This window comes from Heloderma suspectum, chromosome 3 (genome assembly GCF_057233095.1).
Source record: "Heloderma suspectum isolate Gila_16-S chromosome 3, 16-S_ref, whole genome shotgun sequence".
NCBI classification, from domain to species: Eukaryota; Metazoa; Chordata; class Lepidosauria; order Squamata; family Helodermatidae; genus Heloderma; species Heloderma suspectum.
The window spans coordinates 236,270,001-236,293,955 of NC_139460.1; the positions used below are offsets into that span (position 1 = coordinate 236,270,001).

Sequence of the window (23,955 nt, forward strand, 5' to 3'; positions counted from 1 at the left end):
GTCCAGCTTCGTCGTCGTTCCAGCTACCTGGACTCAGCATGCTTCAGCACACCCAAAAGCTTCGCTTCCACGCCGGCGCTGGCCGCGGCTCCTGGGTTGCTGGTGCTCGCGGCGGGTCGCGCACGCTTCAGCATGGCTCCCTCGGGGCCGACGCCTGCTGGTCAACATAGGCCATCCTTATCGTAAGCAACATTTCTCCTCGCCAGGCGTCGACAGGTTTGTGAGAGGTTTAACAAGGCAGTACTGGCAGAAGGGTTATAGCCCCCCCCTTTTCCACACCCCGATATCTACGCTAGGGATTTCCCTTCTCGAAATGGTGCCCAGGAAATCCTCTAGGGGGTTTATCCTGATTCGTAACCTATCTTCTCTGAGGGCCAGTCTGTTAATCATGAGAGCCCTGATCACCTTTGCTCAGCGCGATACACCTCGTCGATGTGGTAGTTGTCTTGGTTGGGGATCCCGGCCACGGGTCCCTGTTGGGCATAGGCTACATGGAGTCCAAAGATGGTGATCAATGTTCTGACCTAACGCAAGTACTGCTTCCCTTTCCTTTTTACCTTGGTGTCCCTTAGCTCACAAAAGGCCGAGGGCCCGCCTCCCACATCAACATTCAGTGAAGCCAGTATGATACCCTTAGGCATTATTCTCGACTCCCTCAGGACAACTTTCAGGTCCTTTGGGCATAGCTCCAAGCAGTTATACATCTTCCTAGGGTTTCCCTTGGGGGGCCATGAAAGATATTGTTGGGCATCTTCTTTTCACAGTTGGGGTAGCGGCCCCTGGCTGTGCCTTCTCGCGCCAGCTCAGTTTGGGCAGCGCTGGGACTGCAGCTGCTGCACCGTTGACCCAGGGTTACTTCTGCTGTGCGCACGTATCCATGGGCATGGCTTCAATTTAGTAGGGTTTTAATGGCACCTCCTTCCGGAGGCGTGAGCCGCTCCTCAAAGCCGGACTGCGGATTCACGGGGTTCTGCCGCTATCCCGGGGGGGGGGGGGTTCAGACTCATAGGGCAGGTCTGATCGTGCTGTGGGTATTGGCCTGTAGAGTGGAGGCTGCCGCCGCCAAGCACATTTTGGATGACCTCATAGCCAAGTCAGTAACCCCCCCCCCTTTCGGTATGACAACGTGGCGACGTTATTCATTCCCCGTCCTCCTGAAATCAGAGGGTCATGTCATGAGTCAGTGTGTTCGTGCTCCAGTGTCGGTGTTACAACATCTGGTTCTGGGTCCGCCATGTGCCGGGTTAGGCAAACCCAATTGTCGATGCTTTGTCACGAAATTAGGTCAACTACTTCCGGGCCTTAGCCCCGCTGGTGCGTCCATTCCCAGATCCCATCCTTGCAGTACTATGGGAGACTGAAGCCAGGCTTGCCATCCTGCATTCCATAGCTCTCAGTACAGGAGCCACCTGCAACAGAGCAGGTAGGGTGTGCCACGCAATAGGCAAAGTTTCAGCGATGGGAATCATGGCCCTTACCTATAGACCATTGGCCACAATTTCGCGCCTCCTTAAGGAACAGACTATCTGGGACCATAAGTCGCAAGCTGGCCATTTAGCCTTCCGGCCCACAACGCTGGGATTCACTGACTCCATGTCAGATTTTAGGGTTCAGCGTGCAATATAGGGTTGGGCACAGATGTCGCCTACTTTAGTAAATTTAGCCACCCTCTCTTCCCGGATACCCCCCTTTGGGCTCCGGGGATAATGGCCCTCCATTTGCGCTTTTCAGTAAGGCGTTTCCCTGTTCCACGCAGCAGCATTAGCGGCCTTCTGCAAGCCCCCCCCCACACACACACACACACTTAGGAATTTAGGGTTGGTCTGAGCCTCCAAGTCCGACTTGTTCCGGAGGGCCTTGATATACTTCAAGGTATAGGTCTGGCCCAATGTAACCCACTTACATATTTGGGGATCAAACTGATCGGTATGGCAAGGGCACGGCAGGGGCCCACGGCCAAACAGAAGTCAATGGGTTATGCCCCGTCGGGATCTTATGGGTTATGGAATGCCGTGGGTCTGAGGAGGGGCCTCCGTTTCATCACTTCAACGGCTTACTGTGACATATGGGCAATTTGGGCAGTTTCTACATTAGCTCTACCCCGCTAGGCCTAGGTAATTTGCAGCTCTGAACCCACTGTCATTACATTGAAGCTGTCTCCATGGTAGCCACTGGAGGTTTCTCTCACAGGCACGTTATGGCAGTTTGAAAATAGGGCTTCACAGTGTTCCAGCCTGCATTCGCGGGTTGGCTCCTTCTTTCTGACACAATTCTTGCTTTGCTTGCCCTAATGTGCTTACTCCTTAGACCAGCAGACTCGTCGTACGCCGGAACGGGTGCTCTTACATGGGCACGTTATGATGTCTTGAGCTGCACGATGGGCTTGTATGTCATCTTCAGACTTCAGCTTCTGTCACCCTGTCACATTAAGATCCAGTGGCTTCACAGACGAGGCATACGGTGGGAGTCGCCTCCTCACTCTGTTCCACCAAAGTTTGTCAGTCTTCCTCCGCAGGTCCAGGTGCTGCACTTTGAGAGAAATGACTTCAGCTGTAAGCCAGGCAAGGACCTGATCGAACAGGCCTTGGTTGAGATGCAGGTGGTCTGGCATACCTGGCCGGAAGTAGCCTATTGCAGTCCTCACCGCTCCCATGGATCAATGGGAAGGCATGGAATGACATTGCCAGTGGCAGGGCATGTCGGAAAGCACACAGAGAAATGGCTTAGGGCCTATGCAAATGAGGCAATGGATGCACCATCTGCCAGGAAATTCTGTGGACATGGAGGGAGCATTACAGGTAGGGCGGTGTCCGCCTGTCTCATGTAGTAAATAACATATTTCTGTCTGATCTGCAAAGGGGCCTGCGGGAAGTTCTTCTGCGCAAGTGGGGGGAGTTTCACAAGCTCTAGGCTTGTGACTCCTGTGGCGGCTAGGACGGGCAAAAGAGGAAAGTAGGGATGGTGTGCATGCAGAGACACCTTATGGTGACGCCTGAGGCCCCCCGAACAGGTTGTGTGGCTCGGCGGGGGGATAAGGGTTGCCTGGGAGACCAACCCTACTCACTCACCCAAGTGTTGTGCAGCACCGGGTTGGGGGTGACACCGGAAGGTCTACCTCCCCCAGAAGGGGCAGTCTGAAGGGATGGCGAGATCACCGCCACCCCTCAGGTTGGGTGTGTTTTCGCCCAAGAAGTGCCAGCTAGCTGCTGTCACAGTTAGATGCCCGTCCTAGTTACCCCTTTGCAGGTATTTCAATAAATGTGGCCCAGTTTTCAACCCAAGCTTGTTGTCTGCATCTTCTTTAACCCATCTCCGCTCGCAAATGCCCTAACCCCGGCGCCAGCTTGTCTGGCTGAAAGGAGGGGCCACTGCAGGCGGGTGGGGTGACAAGACGTAGGGGCCTCTGATTGGTGCTCCCCAGTGGCACCACCATGCAAGGAGGGGCAGGCTGAGTTGCCTTAAACTCAGCCCTCCTCCCAATCTCAGCTCTCTGGCTCGACGCAGCTCCCTCCCAACCTCCCCTAAGCAGTGTAGGTTTCTTGCCAGCTGCCCTTTGGGAGCCATGTAGGAATTTTTTGGCTCACAGTTCGATTGGCCTATTACTGTGAGTCTTTTTTGTCTATGTCACACTGTTTTTGCGGGTAGAGTGTGTCCTGTAAGGGAATACGGTCTATATCATCGGTCACATTCCACTTGGAGGCTAGGACGGGCAAAACAGGAAAGTAGGGACGGTGTGCATGCAGAGGCACCTTATGGTGACAGGTGACGCCTGAGGCCCCCCGAACGGGTTGTGCGGTTCGGCGGGGGGATAAGGGTTGCCTGGGAGACCAACCCTACTCAACTCACCCAGGTGTTGGGCGGCACCGGGTCGGGGGTGACACCGGAAGGTCTACCTCCCCCAGAAGGGGCAGTCCGGAGGGATGGCGAGATCACCGCCACCCCTCAGGCTGGGTGTGTTTTCGCCCAAGAAGTGCCAGCTAGTCGCTGTCACAGTTAGATGCCCGTCCTAGTTACCCCTTGGCAGGTATTTCAATAAATGTGGCCCAATTTTCAACCCAAGCTTGTTGTCTGCGTCTTTAACCCATCTCCGCTCGCAATGAAGTAACGTGCATTCATGAAAGCTATCTTTGTCCACCAGAGTTGCTACAACGATTTAATTTTGTAAATTCATCTACAAAAGTTCCTGGTTCCACACAAAGTTCCACAAAAAAATTACTAACTTGCTTTCCTACACATGCATATGTTAATCATACACAGCCTAAAAGGGGTGGGGGAGGGTCTTTTATAATGCTTCACTGCCTGGTTGCATGGAGGTGATTCTTACCACAGTAAACAGGCAAAAAACCACCACAACAACTAGATAAACACTGAAGAACATGAGAAGAACCATGCTGGATCAGACCAAGGGTCCATCTAGTCCAGCATTCCATTCACACAGTGGCCAACCAGCTGTCGACCAGGAACCCACAAGCAGGACACGAGCACAAGAGCACTCTTCTGCACATGTTCCCCAGCAACTGGTGTACATAAGCTTACTGCCTCTGGTATTGGAGGTAGCACATAGCCATCAGGACTAGTAGCCATTGATAGCCTTCTCCTCCAGGTATTTATCTACCCCTCTTTTAAAGCCATTCAAACTGGTGGCCATCACTACATCTTGAAGTAGCAAATTCCATAATTTAACCATGCGCTGTGTGAAGAAGTGGTTCCTTTTATCTGTCCTGAATCTCCCACCAATCAGCTCCATAGGAGTTCTAATATTTTGAGAGAGGGAGAAAAATGTCTCCTTATCCACATTCTCCACACCATGCATCATTTTGCAGACCTCTATCATGTCTCCCCTTACCCTCCCTTTTTCCAAGCTAAACAATCCCAGCTGTTATATCCTTCCCTCATAGGGGAGATGCTCCAGCCCCTTGATCACTTTAATTGCCCTTTCCTGCACTTTTTTCAGCTCTACAATATCTTTTTTAGGTATGGTGACCAGACTTGTACACAGTATTCCAAGTGTGGTTGCACCATAGATCGTATAGAGGCAGTATGATATTGGCAGTTTTATTCTCAATTCCTTTTCTAATTATGCCTAACATGGAGTTTGCCAGTTTTACTGTGGCCACACACTGGGTTGACATTTTCATTGAACTTTCCATCATAACCCCAAGATCTTTTTCTTGGTTGGCACTGCTAGCTCAGATCCCATCAGGTTATACTTGAAGTTCTGATTTTTTGCCCCAAAGTACATCACTTTACACTTGCTTATACTGAACCACATTTGCCATTTGGATGAACATTCTCCCAGTTTGGAGAGATCCTTTTGGAACTCCTCACAATCTCTTTTCTTTTACCACCCAAAATATTTTGGTATCATCAGCAAACTTGGCCACTTCACTGCTCACTCCTAATTCCAGAACAAGTTGAAAAGCATTGGTCCCAATACAGATCCCTGTGGGACACCACTATTTATTACCCTCCATTGGGAGAATTTACTACCCTCCATTGGGAGAATTTACTGTTTATTCCTACTCCCTGTTCTTTAACCAGTTAACCATCAGAGGACCTCTCCTCTTATTCCATAACTGCTAAGTTTGCTCAGGAGTCTTTGGTGAGTGACTCTGTCAAAAGCCTTTTGGAAGTCCAAGTAAACAATGTCTACCGGATCATCCCTGTTTACATATTTATTGACACTCTCAAAGAACTCTAAAAGGTTAGTGAGACAGGACTTACATTTGCGGAAGCCATGTTGATTATTTTTCAGCAGGGCTTCTACATGCTTACTAATTTTATTTTTAATGTTGCTTTCAACTGATTTACCCGGAACAGACGTCAACATTTTGCCCAACAAAACATTGGGTAGAAAAATAAAACAAATCATGCTTATCACTGTTTCAGATAGTCTCCTACAGCCCTATTGAGGTGTTACTCCAAGCAATACATACACTTAAAATAACAAGGTCCACCTCTCACCAAAAAAAAAAAAAAATTAGGGAAAGGGAAAGTCCTTAAAATTAAACAGGATTTTCAGGCGGGAGATGTCCTCCTTTCAATGGCAAGTAGCTATCTCCCCCCCCCACACACACACACACACACTGGGAAAAAAGGCAGACATTTCAACACAACTGTCACATCTCCTCATGTTATAACTTTGGTTTGCAGTTTCAAAGATGTTTCTGTCCAGTGTTACCAGCGTTGCCTCTGGATGATAAAACTGTTGGCTATCCTATATGGGGGTGCAGGTGAGTTGTAATGCTTATCATCCAACAGTGTGTATATTACTCTTGTATCACAAAACTCCTTAAGCCAGCAAGAAATGCAAAGAGACAAGTTGTGGGGACTACGTTAATATTTTTGCAGCTGTTCCAGAAGGCCATATAGTCAGCACTTTGCTCTTTGCGTTACATCAGAGTAGCAAGACAACAAATTCAGCTCTTAATGATAGTTATGGGAGCTTTAAAGAAATATGGCTCAATGGTGGAGCACATGCTTTGCATGCAGGAGATCCTGGTTCAATCCTCAGCATATGTTGTTAGAAAGATCTCAGGTAGCTGGAATACAAAGACTGTCTAAGATCTTGGACAGCTGCTGTCACTTACAGTTGACAATAGAGGGTTAGATGGACCAATTGTGTAAGGCAGCAGCATGTGTTCAGTGACACACAGAGGGCTTCCATGCACTTTTACTCAGAAATAAGTACCACTGAGTTCAATGTAACTTACTCCCAGACAAACGGGTACTAGATTGCAGCCAAATACATTTGTATATCTGTTTTTGAATGAGAAGGGGGAAACAATTGTATGCAATGGCTTGTATCCGAACAACCATGCACTGTGCTCTATACATGCACCATGTTTCTCAGGCTCTATCCACTGTAAACCCTAATTCTTCCTGAAACACTATTTATTTATTTATTTATTTATTTCATTTCTATACCGCCCAATAGCCGAAGCTCTCTGGGCGGTTCACAAAAACTAAAACCAAACAACACACAATAAAACAATTTAAAATATATAGAACATTAAAACCACAATATAACAATACAACCACAATAAAACCTAGCAGCAGTACAGGAGTTTAAAATACAGATTTAAAACAGCAAAGATAAAAATTTAGAAAGCTAAAATGCCTGGGAAAATAAAAAGGTCTTCACCTGGCACCAAAAAGAGTACAATGTAGGCGCCAGGCGAACCTCACTAGGGAGCTCATTCCAGAGCCGGGGTGCCACAACAGAAAAAGCCCTCCTCCTAGTAGCCACCCGCCTCACTTCCTTTGGCAGGGGCTCACGGAGAAGGGCCGCTGATGATGATCTTAAGGTCCGGGCAGGCACATATGGGAGGAGGCGATCCTTCAGGTAACCTGGCCCCAAGCCGTTAAGGGCTTTGAATGTTAACACCAGCACTTTGAATCGGGCCCGGAAATGGACTGGCAGCCAGTGCAGCTGGAAAAGTACTGGCGTAATATGAGCTCGCAGGCCAGTCCCTGTTAACAATCTTGCTGCCCTATTTTGGACCAGCTGAAGTTTCCGGACCGTTTTCAAAGGCAGCCCCACGTATAACGCATTGCAGTAATCCAGACGAGAAGTTATCAGAGCATGGATAACTGTAGCTAGGCTATCTCTGTCCAGATAAGGGCGTAGTTGGTATACCAGCCTAAGCTGATAAAAAGTGCTCCGTGCCACTGAGTTCACCTGTGCCTCAAGTGACAGTTCTGGATCCAAGAGCACCACCAAACTACGAACCTCATCCTTTAGGGGGAGTGCAACCCCCTCCAGAACAGGTTGAATATCACCTAGCCGGGCAGACGAACCACCCACTAACAGTACCTCCGTCTTGTCTGGATTGAGTTTCAGTTTATTAGCCCTCATCCAGTCCATTACCGTGCTCAGGCACTGGTTCAGAACAGCCACTGCCTCACCTGGTTTTGATGAGAAAGAGAGGTAGAGCTGGGTGTCATCCGCATATTGATGGCACCTCAGCCCACACCTCCGGATAACCTCCCCCAGCGGTTTCATGTAGATGTTAAACAGCATGGGGGATAGAATAGAGCCCTGTGGAACCCCATGGCACAATTGCCATGGCACAGAGCAATAATCCCCCAGCACCACCTTCTGGAATCGGCCATCCAAGTAGGAGCGGAACCACTGTAGTGCAGTGCCTCCAACTCCCAACCCAGACAACCTATCCAGAAGGATACCATGGTCGATGGTATCGAAAGCCGCTGAGAGGTCCAGGAGAATCAACAGGGTCGCACTCCCCCTGTCCCTCTCCCGGCAGAGGTCATCCCACAGGGCGACCAAGGCAGTTTCCGTTCCGAAACCAGGCCTGAAGCCCGATTGAAATGGATCTAGATAATCCGTTTCATTCAACAGTGCCTGGAGCTGTCCTACAACCACCCGCTCAAGCACCTTGCCCAGGAAGGGGATGTTGGCCACTGGCCTATAATTGTTAACATCCTCTGGGTCCAGGTTAGGCTTTTTCAGGAGTGGTCTAATTACTGCCTCTTTTAAAGCGGCAGGCACCACTCCGTCTCTCAAGGAGGAATTTACAACCTCCTGGACCCAGCCGGACAACCCCTCCTTGTTTGATTTAATAACCCATGAAGGGCAAGGGTCAAGCACACAAGTGGTCGATCGGACTTGGCCAAGCACCTTGTCCGCATCCTCAGGCCTCAGTAACTGAAACTCATCCAATAAAACTGGACCAGACGGTGCTCTGAACGCCTCTACCAATGGAACTGCATTAATCGTGGTGTCCAATTCATGACGAATCTGAGTGACTTTATCCTCAAAGTGCCGCGCAAACTCGTCACAGCGTGCTACCGAGGGTTCCACCGTCTCTCTCCCTGGTCCAGAATGTAACAGGCCGCGAACCACTCGGAAAAGCTCCGCCGGGCGACACTGAGAAGATGCAATGCTGGTGGAAAAGAACTGCCTCTTTGCCACCCTCACCGCCACAGAGTAGGCTCGATAGTGGGCTCTTACCTGTGTTCGGTCAGACTCAGCACAAGTTTTCCTCCACCTGCGTTCTAGCCGTCTCCCCTCTTGCTTCGTTGCCCTCAGCTCAGGTGTATACCAAGGAGCTGGCCGGGCTCTGCTCAGAGGGAGAGGGCGCTTGGGTGCGATCGTGTCAACCGCCCGAGTCATCTCTGCATTCCACAGAGCGACCTGGGCTTCGACAGGAGCACCAGCCATACCAGCAGGAAAATCCCCCAGAGCCCTCTGGAATCCATCGAAATCCATTAATCTCCGGGGGCGGACCATTTTAATAGGTCCCCCACCCTTGCAGAGGGGAAAGGCCGCCAGAAGTCTAAACCTCAGCAGGAAATGATCTGACCATGACAAAGGGACAGATGTTAATTCCTCTACTTTCAGATCACCATCCTCCTGCCCAGTCGAGAAAACCAGATCAAGCATGTGTCCTTTTATATGCGTTGGGCCGATGACATGTTGGGACAGCCCCATGGTCGTCATGGCGGCCATGAAGTCCTGAGCCGCCCCGGATACAGCGGCCTCGGCATGGAAGTTGAGATCCCCCAGGACCATCATCCTGGGGGTCCTCAACACCAAGTCCGAGACCACCTCCGTCAGCTCAGGCAGGGAGTCCGATGGGCAGCGGGGTGGGCGGTACACCAACAGAATCCCTAATCTGTCCCGGGTACCCAACACAAGGTACAGACACTCAAGATCTGCACTCGAATGAGCAGGAAGCCTGGAGAGGGAGATTGAATTCCTATAGACCACGGCAACCCCCCCTCCCCGACCCTCAAGTCGGTGTTGGTGCTGCACTGAGTACCCAGGAGGGCACAGCTGGGAGAGAGTGACCCCTCCCAGTTCCCCCACCCAGGTCTCAGTAATACATGCCAGGTCAGCCCCCTCATCCACAATCAAATCAGGGATGAGGGAGGTCTTATTTTGGGCCAACCTGGCATTCAGCAGCAGCACCACCAGACCCGAGGGCAGACTGGTAAGGCTGCCAGGAACCATCAGGTTGGGGGAAGAACCAGAAGAGGGGACAGCTGTAAGGTGTCTAGCCCCTCTTCTCCTCAGCTGGCCTGTTAATCCCCCAACGCCATACCTCCCCCTGCCCGTGACCACAGTTATGGTGGCACCTCCCCCACCCCCTGAGTTGTCCAATAGTCCTCCCAGGCACATATTAAAATAATAAGATATAAAATATACAACAGTTTAAAAGAATATAATTCACTACACCTAAGGGACTAAAGACACTAAAGAATTTCATACAATGTGTCCTGGGGAACTGCAGCCAGGGACAGAAATCAGTGACATCAGTATACAAACCAAAGTGCTTTCTGCTCACACAAAGGGCACTTTGGATCAAAGCCACTGTCGTTTTGGTACTAACATTTTTTTCCATTCAGCCATTAAATATAGGAAATCTGACCGACTGAATGAATTATTGATCATGTGACAAAGGTATTAATGGTGAGATGCTATCTATTCAGTTAAATAGTTCTCAAATCCTACTTTATTTTCTGTTAAATGAAGACAACATTGTTCACCATGGAATATTTTCTGTATCTTTCTAGACATCCCATGTATTGTGACAGGAGACTCAACCACTGTACAGTTAATTATTCCTTAATGCAAGTGACACAGTTCACAGGCCGAGTTATTATAGGAAACAAATTTCTCATTTATTTAAATGACTAAGTACTCTGTAACAGAATACGAAAAGGCTATTTTCTAGGCTGATCTGACTTAACAGAATTGTAATTTCACAAATCATCAGTTTGCTTCCAGATTACCACAATGCAGGGACCATGATAAAGGAGGGAGGGAGGAAACTGCAACATGGAGAAAAAATGTAAAATGGTTATTTTTCCTCCTCAAAAAAGAACATTTCAGAGTATAAGTATTGGGAAGTTTACTGGGATTTGAGATACGCTAACTTCGTTGCTAATGGTTATCTCATCCCCACCACTGCTATGTCAACATTATCAATCTATTATTAGAGCTGTTAATTTTTACTCATAAACAGACCTCCACCTAAACATATTTTAAGACCAGTGCAGAGAGGTACAGCAAGAGTGTTGGACTAGGAGCTGGGAGATCCGGGTTCTAGTCCCCACTTGGCCATGGAAGCTCACTGGGTGACTTTGGGCCAGTCACACACTCTCAGCCCAACCCATCTCACAGGGTTGTTGTTGTGAGGATAAAATGGAGAGGAGGAGGATAATGTAAGCCGCCTTGGGTTCCTTGCAAGAGGAAAAAAGGCGGGGTATAAATGCAATAAATAAATAAATAATACTACATTTCCACACGTAATGTGAGTCTACTCCAAACTGGCCTTAAGATGGATGTGACAGCAAACCTACACTGAAAATGAAGTACTTAAGCCAAAAGGGTTGTATTAGGCCAATAGTAAAATTAAATACAAATACGTTTGTCATATTTTCCATTTCCAAAACATACCTTTACTATAACAGTCTGTTCAGAGGCACTGCTCATCATCTCATTAATAGATTTAAAGAGATGAAGCAAAGATTCTCTAAAGTCAGCTTCTCCTTTATTTTCATAAAGTCTGGAAAACAAATCATATCAGTATGGTTAAAATACACAAGGAGTGTTTCTTGTAAGGGCTCTTTCTCCAACCCCAACCCCCTCCCCGCATTATCAGAACAGTTTTTTCATCAGAGACATTTCTGGTAAATGCAATGACACTTAAAAAAAATATTACATTTTCTATACAAATTCATTGTATAGAAACAAACAGAAATAATCAAACTCTGGATGTACTGCATACATACAATTAATGTCAATTTACAATCAATTAAGGGATAAGACATATTAAAATTTAATAATTTTTGTTCCTGTGTAGCAACCATTCTTAATATAATCTCTCATACATCCCAATACATCTTCCAACATGACCCATGTGTATATGGAGGCTCAGTTCTTATTATTATTTGCATAGTTAATCATAGAATAGAATAGTAGAATCATGGAATAGTAGGGTTGGAAGGGGCCTACAAGACCATTGAGTCCAACCCCCTATAAAAGCATGCACATTTTCATAAAAACAGTCAGTATATGTTTCAGATCTAGATTGTCTGACTGGCAAGTTAATTTTGCCATTAGAGTAATGGACCAAAGTTTGCTTCTCCGCACTGAAATAGAAACTGTTAATTTCTTTTTCCAAGAAGATGCAGTTGTTAACCTTGCTGCTACGCACATAAAAATTAACAGCTCTTTATGCTTTACATTTTTGTTTGGTCCGGCAAATATATGATCTGTTATTTTCTCCACCTCTTAAAACACCTTTTTACCAAATTGTTTGATTGTGGGGCAAGCCACCATATATGAATATAGGTGATATTTTCACAACCTGTCAAGCACTTTTGCATCAAGGAACCATTAATATAATTCAGTCTCACTGGACTGAGGTACCATCTGTGCAGCAACTTAATTGAGTTTTCCTTTATTTTGCTAGAGACATATTTAAAAGGACCACTAGACCTGATCTTGCTCCATGCAGATTCTCTGATAAACATGTCTTAGTCCTACCATGAACCCATATTAAATTTAACTTAACATATTATATATGTTGGAGTCCAATCCTTTTGTTTTTTAACTTTCTTTGAACTATAAGTACTTCAGTTTGACAGAGAATGATCCATTTGCGTGTTCATCTATGGATTTGTTATGAAATATAATAATTGCTGCATCTGTAGCCAGTCCACATTTCTACCCCGCAACATTTCTTTAATGTTGATCCGATTTTGGACCTGGTCCTGTGAACAGATCCCTTAATTTGTAATGCTCTACTTCCTCCCAACCTGCAAATCTTTTAAAATTCATTAGGGTCATTAAAAAATGGATGATGTAGAAATGAATCAGTCAGAGATGGAGCTGGGGCAAGTAAGTTAGACCATACTTTCCATGTTTTCAGTGCTGCTTAGATAAAAGTGTTGAGTGTAATTTTTAACTTCTTCCAGCTATCACATCTAAATGGCTTGCCTCTAATTTCTGTCAGGCCATTTTCCTTTGCTTCCAACTTGTTTGTGGGTATGATTCTGGTAAATGAGTGAAGAGGGAGGAGAGGGAGAAGGCTGCATGAGCCTGAGGCCTGCTTCCAATCTCACACTAAACATAATTAGAGGAGCAGAGAAGAGCCTTAAAATATAGGGCATAAAAGAGGGCAACTCCAGTTCAGGTTTTATTGTTATTTAATCTATTGTACTTATTATTTTCTGTAAGCTGACTTTATGAGAGTTTACCCTGATGGGGTATAATTACATTAAACAAATTACACAGTGATTACATTGTTTCAATATTATGTTTAGAGTCAAATTAAACTCCATCTTAGTTTTTATCCTTTGAAAAAGTATCCCTTTTGGAATTCATCATTAAGCACTAGTACTACAAAGTACAGTGAAAGGCAGGGAAATATTTAAGGACGCAATCCTATGGCCTCTGACAGCAGCTAGATGGCCATAGGATTCATTGGTTCCCAAAGAACCACATTCCTTCCCCCTCCCCTGCCGCCTTGTAGGCAGCGCAGATTGTCCCCAGCAGGGGCGTCATTAGAAAAGGTCCACCTGGGCATGGGCCCCAGATCTTTTTGAGTTGTGCCCTGGATCTTTTGAGCTATCCTAATTACCTTTTTTTTTTTTTTTTTACATTTTCCCATTGACTTGCATTAGAAAACATAAACGGCCATAATATTTTTAGTTTGTAGGATAAATAGAGCCAGGGCCTGCAGGAGAGGCCACTACCACCACCGGGGAAGAGGCGGGCCTGCTGCTGCTGGGCCTGCTGCCGCCACTGCCGCTGCCACCACCACCAGGCCTTCCCTGGAGACTTCTGCCTGGCAGACTGCCAGTCCCTGCAGGACCAGGCCCCCAGGTACCGAGCCAGCTGTGCTGCTCCACCTGCCCTCCCTGGAGGGGCTACATAAGCTGGCTGGCTGAGGTGGCCTGGGAGAGCCAGGGCTTGCAGGAGAGGCCACTACCACCACTGGGGAAGAGGCGGGCCTACTGATGCTGCCGCCGCCACCACTGCCGCTGCCACCACCACCTGGCCTTCCCTGTGGACTCCTGCCTGGCATTATTATTTTTAAGGGGATTTTTAATTTTTGTTTTGTTTTAATTTCTGGGGGATTTTGTTGTGTTTTTAGGGGTGGATAGCCTGCCTGATAGGCGGGAGCGAGGGGGCATGTGTCCACCTGATGGAGGCAGTGGGGGGAGTGTTGGGGGCCAGAACATACCGAGGCTGGGCGGCAGGCGCTGGCAGAGCGCTAGGGGCAGGCCATGCCAGGTAAGGGGAACAAGGGAGAGATGTGTAGTACCTGTCCCCTGCTCTGGGCCTGTCCAGAGCCAAAGGATGGCTGGGGGAGGCGTGACCCCATCTTCTGGCCTTCGTTTGCTGCTCTGCAATGCCAGGTCTGTTACCCAGAAAACCTCCCTCATCCATGACATGATCCTGGATGAGGGTGCAGACCTGGCATGTATTACGGAGACCTGGCTGGCCGAGGCTGCTGCTCCAACCCTTGCAGCCATGTGTCCAGCTGGATTTTCGTATGCGCAGCAGCCGAGGGCTGGGGATCGGGGAGGGGGAGTGGCTGTTATCTACCGAGAGTCCTTGGTCTTCACCAGACCCCCTCTCTGGGAGACCAAGGTTGCTGAGTGCATGTACTGGAGGTTGGGCCCGAAGGGCAGTCTGGGGATTCTGCTCATGTACCGTCCACCCCGCTGCACGACTGACTCCCTGGCCGAGGTGCTTGAGTTGGTCTCTGATGTGTGTGTACAGTCCCCTAACTTACTGGTGTTGGGGGACTTCAACATACATTCGGAGGCCATCCTGATAGGAGCACCTTGGGACTTCATGGAGACCATGCCCTCCTGGGAGCTGCACCATATTCTAACTGGGCCCACCCATGTAGCCGGTCATGCACTAGACCTTGTGTTTGTTTCTGCAGAAGTGGGGAGTGATCTGGAAGTCGGGGGTATATCCACCACCCCCTTGTCATGGTCAGATCACTATCTGGTGACGTTGGACTTCTCAGTTCCACAACCCCTCCGCAGGGGTGGAGGACCCATTAAAATGGTCCGCCCCAGGCGTCTTATGGTTTCAAATGGATTCCTGAACGCGCTTGGGGATTCTCAGGGGCATGCCAACGGTCACTCGGTCGAGACCCTGGTGGGTGGCTGGAATGCCGCAATCGCTGGGGCATTAGATCAGGTGGCTCCGAAACGCCCTCTCCCCCTGAACAGGGCTCGGACTGCACCATGGTTCAATCCGCGGTTACAAGCTCTGAAACAGGAGGTGAGATGGCTAGAGCGCCGGTGGCGGAAGTCTCGCTCCAAAGACGATCAGACACGGGCTAGAGCTGTATCTTCAGCCTATCACGTGGCAGTGAAGGCAGCAAAAAAGGAATATTATGCTGCCTCCATCGCGTCTGCAGAGTGCTGTCCCAGGAGGCTGTTCCAAGTGGTCTGGAGCCTGGTCGGTCCTGTGGCTCCTGAACCACTGGAGCATTCTAAGGCCTCCTGTGAGGCCTTGGCAAGGCACTTTGCAGATAAAATTGATCAGATTAGGTGTGTTACTCTGCACGCTGTGGATACAGTTAGTGAGCAAGAGGCGGCCTGTGGCAAACCGATTTTGTGGGATCGGTTCCAGCTTCTTCCTCCTGATGAAGTGGACAAGGTGCTTTCATCGGTACGGCCGACCACCTGCTTACTTGATCCTTGCCCATCTTGGCTCATTATGAGCTGCAGAGAGAGACTGGGCGAGGGGATCATGGCGGTGGTGAACGCCTCCCTTGAGAAGGGAGTGATGCCATCAGCCCTCAAGGAGGCAGTGATAAGACCGCTCTTAAAGAAGCCCTTCTTGGATCCTCAAGTTCTGAACAACTTTCGCCCAGTCTCAAATCTGCCATTTTGGGGCAAGGTGATGGAGCGGGTGGTGGCGGTGCAGTTGAAGGCACACTTGGAAGAAACTGATTATCTAGACCCATTTCAGTCGGGCTTCAGGCCTGGGCCTGGGACAGAAACGGCCTTGGTCGCCTTGGTGGATGATATGAGGAGGGCTCTGGATAGGGGTGAATGCTCCTTCCTTGTTCTCCTCGACCTCTCAGCGGCTTTCGATACCGTTGACCACGGTATCCTCTTGGACCGCCTGGAGGGGTTTGGGCATTGGGGACACCGTATTGCGGTGGTTCCGGTCCTTCCTCTCCGGCAGGTACCAGAGGGTAGCACTGAGAGAGGAGGTTTCGGACCCGTGGCCACTTACTTGTGGGGTGCCACAGGGTTCCATCCTCTCCCCGATGCTATTTAACATCTATGTGAAGCCACTGGGGGCTATCATCAGGAGGTTTGGGGTGCAGTATCATCAATATGCGGATGACACGCAGCTCTACCTCTCGTTTAAATCTTCACCAAGGTTGGCCGTAGAATCCCTGTCCAAATGTCTGGAGACGGTGAGTGGCTGGATGGGGAGGAATAAGCTGAAGCTCAACCCTGACAAGACCGAGGTACTTTTGGTGGGAGACAAGAGGAGGCTGGGGGATGTTGACCTGGTGTTGAATGGGGTACGGCTACCCTTGAAAGACCAGGTCCGCAGCCTGGGGGTCATTTTGGACTCCCAGCTGTCCATGGAGGCTCAGGTGTCAGCTGTGAGCCGGACAGCGCTGTATCAACTCCATCTGATACGGCGGCTGCGCCCCTTCCTTCCCGACCATCTGCTCCCATCGGTAGTACATGCCCTGGTCTCCTCTCGTTTAGACTACTGTAATGCGCTGTATGTGGGGTTACCCTTGAAGACGGTTCGGAAACTGCAGCTGGTACAGAACGCGGCGGCTCGCCTGATTAAAGGCAGCCGCCGGCGAGATCACATCACTCCAGTGCTGAAGGAGTTGCACTGGTTACCAGTTGTTTTCCGGGCCAAATTCAAGGTGTTGGTTTTGACCTTTAAAACCCTATATGGTTGCGGCCCAGCCTAACTTAAGGAGCGCCTCCAGCAGCACCAGACAGGCCGCTTAACAAGATCAGCCTCGGATGGCCTTCTCTCTGTCCCATCAGCCAGGACAGCTAGGCTGGTGGGGACGAGGGAGAGGGCCTTTTCTGTGGTGGGCCCCACTCTGTGGAACTCCCTCCCTAGGGAACTCCGTCATGCCTTCTCTTTAATGAGCTTCCGTCGTGCATTAAAAACGCTGTTATTCAGGCAGGCATTTGGGGTGGGTTAGGGTATTTTAGAAAATGTTTTTATTGTAGAATTTTGTTTTAAACTGTTTTTATTGTATGTTGTACATTGCCCAGAGTGGCTGGGTGACCAGCCAGATGGGCGATTAATACATTTAATAATCAAATAAAAAAATAAAATAAAATACATGACATTTGGAGGCTTGGTAGCCCCCATGGAGCTGATTGAATATGCCAAATTTCTGGCAGTTAGGACAAGTAGCTTTCGTGTTAGCCACAGGTAAAATTTGCTATTTTCAAGAAAATGTCAAAGCAAAGAGCTATAATTTCTTTGTTCTTCCACATTAAGTGTATATAATTTTGGGACCTGGAAGCCCCCATGTTGCTGATGGAACCTGCCAAATTTCAGGCAGTTATGTCCAGTGACTTTTGTGCTAGTCAGAGGTAAAGTTTGCTATTTTCAAGAAAATGTGTCAAAGCAAAGAGCTATATTGTTTTTGTGCTTCCACGTACATGCATGGAATTTGGGGACCCGGCAGCCCTTACAGAGATGACTGAGCCTGCCAAAGTTCAGACAGTTAGGTCCAGTGGCTTTTTTGCTAGCCATAGGTAAAATTTGCTTTTTTTTCAAGAAAATCTGTCAAAGTAAAGAGCTATAATTTTTTTGTGTTTAAACATAAATTCATGGAATTTGGGGACCTAGCAGGCTCTATGGAGCTGACTAAACCTACCAAATTTCAGACAGTTACATCCAGTGGCTTTTGTGCTAGCCATGCGCAAAGCTTCCTTTTCTCAAAGTCTGAAACAAAAAGTAAAAACTGTCAAGCCACACAGGGGATTAGAGATCCTAATCAGAAGGTGTTTAAGGTGACCATTAGGGGGTCACTATCTCTAATCTCTGGTGTAGGGTTTTTGTTTTTTTTGAGGTGCAAAAAACCTCTCTCCCCCTACTTTTCTGCTGTTACATGCCCACTGTTGGGAGCTTGCTTGCAATGAAATTTTGAAGAGGGAGAAGGAAGGGAAGAAAGAGCTCGATGTGAAATACTGGTATTTCACACAGCATCTGATCTTACTGCCCCAAACTGGAACCTTTGACTTCTGCAGAAGTTTAGTAGCTTCAATACAGCAATGGAGCCAATCCGCTTCCACAAACTTCTTTCTCCCCCTCCACTTTAATTTCTCCTAAATAGCTGTAGGACTCAAATAATCCCAAAGGGAGGGTTAGGTCTCTGTGGCGTCATGATCAAGAAACTCCTGGGGCTTTTAAATAGGTTCTACAGTTTTAAAAAAGCTAGAAAAAGCCCTCAGCCACCTCACCTCATAAAGTTCATTTAAGTACCTGCAATACTGGCAAATCCTGCACAGCATCCTAAATTCCTCTGAAGTACCGCCTCTCTCAAAGGAGCCACTTGACTTAGGAAATTCTCTCTACCCCCCAACCCTGCGCACATTTCCAATCAGCATTCTTCTTTACTTCTTCCCTCCCCTATCCTGTTCTTTCTTTCTCTTCTTTATTCCACGCAGAGCATATCTTGGGGAATTCTTAAAGAGAATTCTCTACAGTGGGCAAGAGAAGTTCTGAACTGTATGTGACTTTATACAAACAGACAAGAGGGTTGGTTTTTCTCCTCCTCCTCACTCAAGTCTTTGAGAAGACGGGGTTCACATGGTTCCAGAGAAACAAATCTGGGGCTGTTTTGTTTGTCAGTTGCCCTTATCCAGCAATAGGAAGGGCTGTAGCTCAGTGGTAGAGCACATGCTTGACATACAGAAGGTCCCAGGTTAAATCCCCAGCATCTCCAGGTAGGGCTACGAAAGAATCCTGCCTGAAACTTTGGAGAACTGCTGCTGCCAGTCAATGTCGACAGTACTGGCCTAGATGGACCCAGGGTCGGACTCAGTATAAGGCAGCTTCCTATGTTCCTATGAACAGAAAGCTTTAATAAAAATAGGAGTTTGGGGTTTGTTTTTTAAGTGGAGGGGAGATAAATATTGCTAATTTATGCAATCCTATATGTATGCCTACTCAGAAGCCCCATTATGTTTAATGAGGCTTACCCTCAGGAAAGTGTGCATGGGATTCCAGCACAAGTTACTTTTGCAGGGAGGTTTGCACCTTGATGTTCTGCATGTTTACTCAGAAATAAGTCCTGAGTTGTGAGCATGGTATTGCAAGCTTAACACAGTGCCTACCCAATTCCGTCTAATGAATTGCCTACCCTTTCAGCTCAGTCCAATGCACGTTTTGTCATTTGTGGGTTTGGAGTTTTTTTGCACGAACTCTAGCTTCAGTGGTGAGGGAAAGGCACTTAGTACATGCTCAGATTTTCTCCATAACTTAGCCTTAGTTTTGAACACAGACTCATTGGCTGAATCCTGGTGAAGTCTTGGCAAAATGAAGTTATGGGGAGGATAATACAATGAGAGCTTGTGCATAACAAGGAGGAGGTTGAGAAAAGTTGCACGAAACAAGACATCTGTTTGTATGAAGAGTTGCTGGAGGATGGTAGGATGAGGAGGGATGGTTGCATGGAGGGGAACAGAATTGGTGGAGGGAGAATGTAAGTGCTCAGTGGTGAAAGAAAAACATTCTGCACACGCTCAGAGGCACTCTATATTTAAGAACATAAGAAGAGCCGTGCTGCATCAGACCAAGGTCCATCTAGTCCAGCATTCTGTTCACACAGTGGCCAACCAGTTGCCCATAGGAAACCCACAAGCAGGACATGAGTGCAATAGCACCTTCCCACCCATGTTCCCCTGCTGCTAACACTGGTGAAATGTAAATAAATTCTAGTCATTCTAAATTAGAACGCATGTGTATCCTTCAGAAACTTTGCAAGTTGCTTGCCTGGGGGACGCCTCTAATGACCTGCGCATTTTCATACAAATTTACCCAAAAACTATTGGGGAAGGGGTGAATGGAAGGGAAAGCAAATCACTCCCTCCCCAAAATCGGAGAACTCCCCTTCTACATGAACTGCTGCACCTATCCTTCTGAAACTTTGCTGGTTTCTTACTTAGGGACAACTCTAGGCTGTCTGTAATTTTCAGAACAATGGTCTATAAGGAAAACTGGGAGATAAGTATGTCCTCTTTTGGAGACCTCAAAATGTCAAGGCCACCCTTGCACAAAAACCCTTGTGGCTATCATTCTGAAATTTGGCAGACATGATCTCCCCTTAAGGGGCAATGAATTTTTATCCAAATCTTCCAATGAATTAAAATGTTATTATCAGTTCCCTTTAAAAGAAAATCAAAATATGAACCCTGCACCTATTTTTCTGACATTGGACAGGTGTAATCCCCTTCTACTACTATGGCTGAAATTATCATCCAGGTCTGACCAAGATAAAAAAGTTAACAGTTTTTTTCTAATTTCCCATGTTAGTCAATTGGAAGCATAAAGACTCATTTTTCCAAACCCTGACTCAGGTTTGGTGAAGTGGTCTGACTACAAATTGGTCCGAGCAGAAGTGGGATATTTTCCAAAATGCTGAATCGGGGTCTGAGTTGAAAGGGTGGGGGCGGTCAGTCCACATTTCTTATGTATGTATAGATGTAATCTATAAACACATGCAAGCACACTGCATGCACACACACACCACACACACACATATTAGACGTGCACTTAGACTCATATATGCGCAAATTTGTGTTATGGGCCTGTGCCCCAGATCTTTTAAGAACCTAGCAACGCCCCTGGTCCCCAAGCTCCATGGTCATAAGAGCAGCATGGACCAGGGCAAAAGGGGGCATTCCCAGGGGTGGGAAGGGGTGGGGAAGTGCTGGTACGACACTTCCTATGCATCGTCTAGCCTCCTCACCCTACACTCCGATGACAGCCGAAATCGTCCATCTAGCCACGAATGCACGGCAGCTTGAGAGCAGATGAGAGGATCCCGTCCACGCTCCTCCTGCCGTACATTGGATAGGTGGTAGCCTCAAAGTTTGGAGGCGGCCGTCTATCCCAATAGGATTGCTCCATAAGTTTATATTGGAAAATTAGGAGCTTCCTGCTTCTTTAGGCTGCAATGAAAATTCATGTCAATTTGCTTCATCAAAATTCCACTCTTCTGAGATAGATAGTAATTCTGTCTCAATAATTGTTTCTTTGGCCAATTTTTTAGAAGTCTGATGCAACGCACAAAAAAGTACTTTATTTCTGACATCCTGTTTCAGTATAAGTTGCCTTCTGAACAAATGTTATGTATTAGCATCATAATCAGCCCCTTAAGTGTTACTCACCCTAACCAGCAGAAAGTCAGGATACAGAATGAGATGGAAAACCCTCAAAGAATTTTGATTCTGCTTGCCTTACAACCAATGGATTATTTTCTACTACTTACGTCAACAACTACCATGGTTATCAGATCAATACCATACTGAGCACAGATAAGTCACCTTAATTTTTAGACAAACAGTTTCAAATAACTGTGGTCCAGTGAACTGCACAAAGGCAAGCCTATGCCCTACATAATCAGTAATATACTGGATGGTACTGAAGAAGTTGTAATCTTCTAAATGTCAGCTATAAAGCAGTGTGTACACTGAAAGTAGTATGGAAATTATTATGGAATTCTGAATATCCAGATGAATAGATTCTTTTGAATACCTATAAATATGTAGAAAAATAATACAGTGATATATGCAAGATATAAAAATTGACCTTATCGTCTAACATAATCTTGACTAAGCAGGTTCCTATAGCAAAGAGATTAACTTAACTCTATGGTAGTTTCAATATTGCCAAAGTATCCATATTACCAGGTAGAACTGCAAGTTCAACAATGAAACGTTACTGCATCATTAAAATTTGGAAACTTCACCTAGTTATTCAGACATAATGCATATTGCCTTGCCAGAATTAACAGTACCACACACTGAATTAATTATTAGCAAGCAGGAAAACATTGAACACAGTGTAGTGCTTAAACAGTCAGCATTCAAGTAATTAAGGAGTAATAAAAAAGGCAACATTTTCAGTATACCCCAAACAGTACATATCTCATATAAGAATATGTTAGCGTAATGCTTATTAGTACAAAGGTACCACACCAGTTTTGCTCATTTTTAAAAACTCAAGCTTCAGCAGTGCAGACCTGAAGAAAATTTTGAAAGTTCGAAGACGTTTTTGAGCTTTTATAGCCAAGCTGTATGTTTCCACAATCTGGCCAGGAGTCTGAGCTGGTCGGGGAACAACAGCTCCCACATAGGTCTGGACTATGAAGGCGCACAGGGAGAAAAACACAAAGGTGGGTACAGGGGGGCTTGGCCTTTGTGAGTCGGGCCCACTCTTGGAGAGGCCATATTGGTGGCAGGGATGGTGGTGGACACAGAGGTGAATGCTCTGAGGCAGCGGAGTAGGAAAAGAGGCAGCCTTAGGAAAAGCTGAATTTTAAAATGTGGGGGAAGAGGGAAGGAGGTGGGCTTAAAGCCTGAGGGGAAGAAGTGAATGTTGTTCAGTGGCGAGAGGTGTGAGGAAGCGAGGGCCAAAGGTCCTCGATTGTGTTGAAGGAAGGTAATCTCCATGCAGGTTCTGTAGGACTGACATAATGGGAGTCAACAAACAGTATGTTTGGCCCTCAGACTACTAATGCCCATGGTGACATAGGCTTTACATTAGTAAGAATGAATACATTTGAAAAATATAGTATTAGGAAGGAAAATACATGATACCTACTGGTTGAACAAAATTCTCGACCGCACAATAAATTTGAAGATATATTCCAAAGATTTCATAGCTTTGAACAGTTGATCGGTGACACCAGCATTATCCACATAGGTTCTTAAAACTTTTGTCAGTTTTCTACAAAGGTTTAAAAAAAGGTTAAAAGAAGGATTTTTTAAAAAGGCTCTGAAATATGTAAATAAGATACTGACATGCAACAGCCACAAACAAGCATATCCTGGCTGGGGTTCAAAGAAGCACAAAAGTGGCTCTGCAAAGGGGGCTTTCGTATTTCTCAAACACGAAACATTTTTGAAATAGAGGAATCTTTTTAAAAACAGTTTGCCTTAAGTCATAGGTGAGCAGGGGGAGAAATAGCTCTTTGGCTTATTGCCCATATAAATTACACAAGGCTGCACACATCTTTTCCTTCAAATATATGCACAGTCTCTGGAGCATCCATTGACCCTGTAGGATAACCACTGCTGTGGAAGAGGCTGCATTCATCTGCACTCTGACAAACCAGTAAAAATAGGATATGGATGCAATACAAAACCCTGTAATGCACAGGCTTTCCCCCACTTCTGTGAAGGCCACATCTCTGCTTGTACGATCAGGTTCCCTCCACTCTACATGCCAAACATTTTTCTCATAAAATAAATTGCAACTAATGATATTGGAAGAATGAAATAAATATTTACGTACTAAACTTGCAAGATTTCCTTGTATTGCCCATTCTTAAATACTAAATTTATAAATTTCTGAGTGAGATGGCACAAAAAGACAGACAGTAAGACTAGGAATTACATCTTCATTCAGGTCTCCCCTCGAACCAATCCCTTTTCAACATTTTTTTCTTTATGGTTCTTTACTAAGTAAATATATGTTGAAGCATTGCAAGGCCTTACATCTATTAATTTAAAAGTCATTAGCAAAGATTAAGATCTGCCTTATAACATTGATCTGCTAGCAAATTCCATTGTATGTAGCATTAACAGGGATGACGTTAATATTGACAAAATGCTTAAAAGATAAACTTAGCAATGGTTCCTAATTGATTTATATGTATTGTTATAAAATTAAAAATAAATAGCACTGCTTTATGAGAGCAATGATATTTGTAATGAGGTCAA

The 23,955-nt window shown here is 46.6% G+C and overlaps 1 protein-coding gene across 3 annotated transcripts in view; it reads right to left on the reverse strand.

The window, feature by feature from the left end:
- DOCK1 (dedicator of cytokinesis 1) overlaps positions 1–23,955 on the reverse strand; it is a 556,714-nt gene that overhangs the window by 414,295 nt on the left and 118,464 nt on the right. For all 3 annotated transcript variants that reach the window (XM_084841443.1, XM_084841442.1, XM_084841444.1), the window contains exons 22-23: positions 22,835–22,960; positions 11,426–11,534 (exon numbers count right to left, since the gene is read on the reverse strand). In XM_084841443.1, the coding sequence (XP_084697569.1) occupies positions 11,426–11,534; positions 22,835–22,960 (235 nt within the window). The remainder of the gene's footprint in view (positions 1–11,425; positions 11,535–22,834; positions 22,961–23,955) is intronic.